The sequence below is a fragment of the Corvus brachyrhynchos genome, unplaced genomic scaffold (genome assembly GCF_000691975.1).
Source record: "Corvus brachyrhynchos isolate BGI_N302 unplaced genomic scaffold, ASM69197v1 scaffold2406, whole genome shotgun sequence".
NCBI lineage: Eukaryota > Metazoa > Chordata > Aves > Passeriformes > Corvidae > Corvus > Corvus brachyrhynchos.
In genome coordinates this window covers 2573-3259 of record NW_008238718.1, presented here as the reverse complement: position 1 = coordinate 3259, position 687 = coordinate 2573, and the positions used below count along the sequence as shown (strand labels likewise).

Here is a 687-nt window from a genome sequence, read left to right as displayed (position 1 = left end):
GCGAGGTGCTTGGGGTCCGCTCCGGGTTTACTCCCGTGTTACTCGGGGTTTGCTTGATTTTTGTGGGAGTTGCTCAGCCCAGACTAGGAGGCTGCTCAGTTACTCAAGGGATGCTCAGGCTTTACTCGGAGGATGCTCAGCCTCTGCTTTAGGGCTGCTCAGACACTCGGGGGCTGCTCAGACACTCGGGGAATGCTCATCCTTTACTCAGGGGATGCTCAGGCTTTACTTGGAGAGTGCTCAGCCTTTAGGGCTGCTCAGACACTCGGGGGATTCTCACTCTTTACTCGGGGGATTCTCGGTCCCTCAGGGGTCAGTTGCCCCTTCCTAGGGGCTCCCTCGCCCCTTCCTAGCGGGTTCCTCCTCCTTCCCTGCCACACCGACACAGGGACGGTGACAGGACGACACAAATGCAGTGACAAGCGGCCGAGGACGGACGTCAAGCGACAACAGAGAGCGTGGGCAGCGGGACAGGCCCCACCGGGGCGCTGGGAGAGGCCACCCCCCTCCACCTCCATCCCCTGCGTGTCCCCCCCAGGCACTCACGTGAAGGCAAAGGCCACCAGCGCCCCGCTGACCACGATGAAATCCAGAATGTTCCACAGGTCCCGGAAATAGGCACCTTGGTGAAGCACCAGTCCCAGATCCACCATCTGCAGGGGCAACGGCGGGGGTCAGGGGGCTCCG

General features: G+C 61.9%; 1 protein-coding gene across 1 annotated transcript in view; it reads right to left on the bottom strand.

The window, feature by feature from the left end:
• The window catches only part of LOC103618320 (voltage-dependent P/Q-type calcium channel subunit alpha-1A-like), a 3892-nt gene extending 3211 nt beyond the window's left edge, over positions 1–681 (bottom strand). Inside the window, exon 1 of the mRNA XM_017738101.1 lies at positions 547–681. Within this exon, the coding sequence (XP_017593590.1) occupies positions 547–653 (107 nt within the window). The 5' untranslated portion in view covers positions 654–681. The remainder of the gene's footprint in view (positions 1–546) is intronic.
• Positions 682–687: the final 6 nt, after the last annotated feature.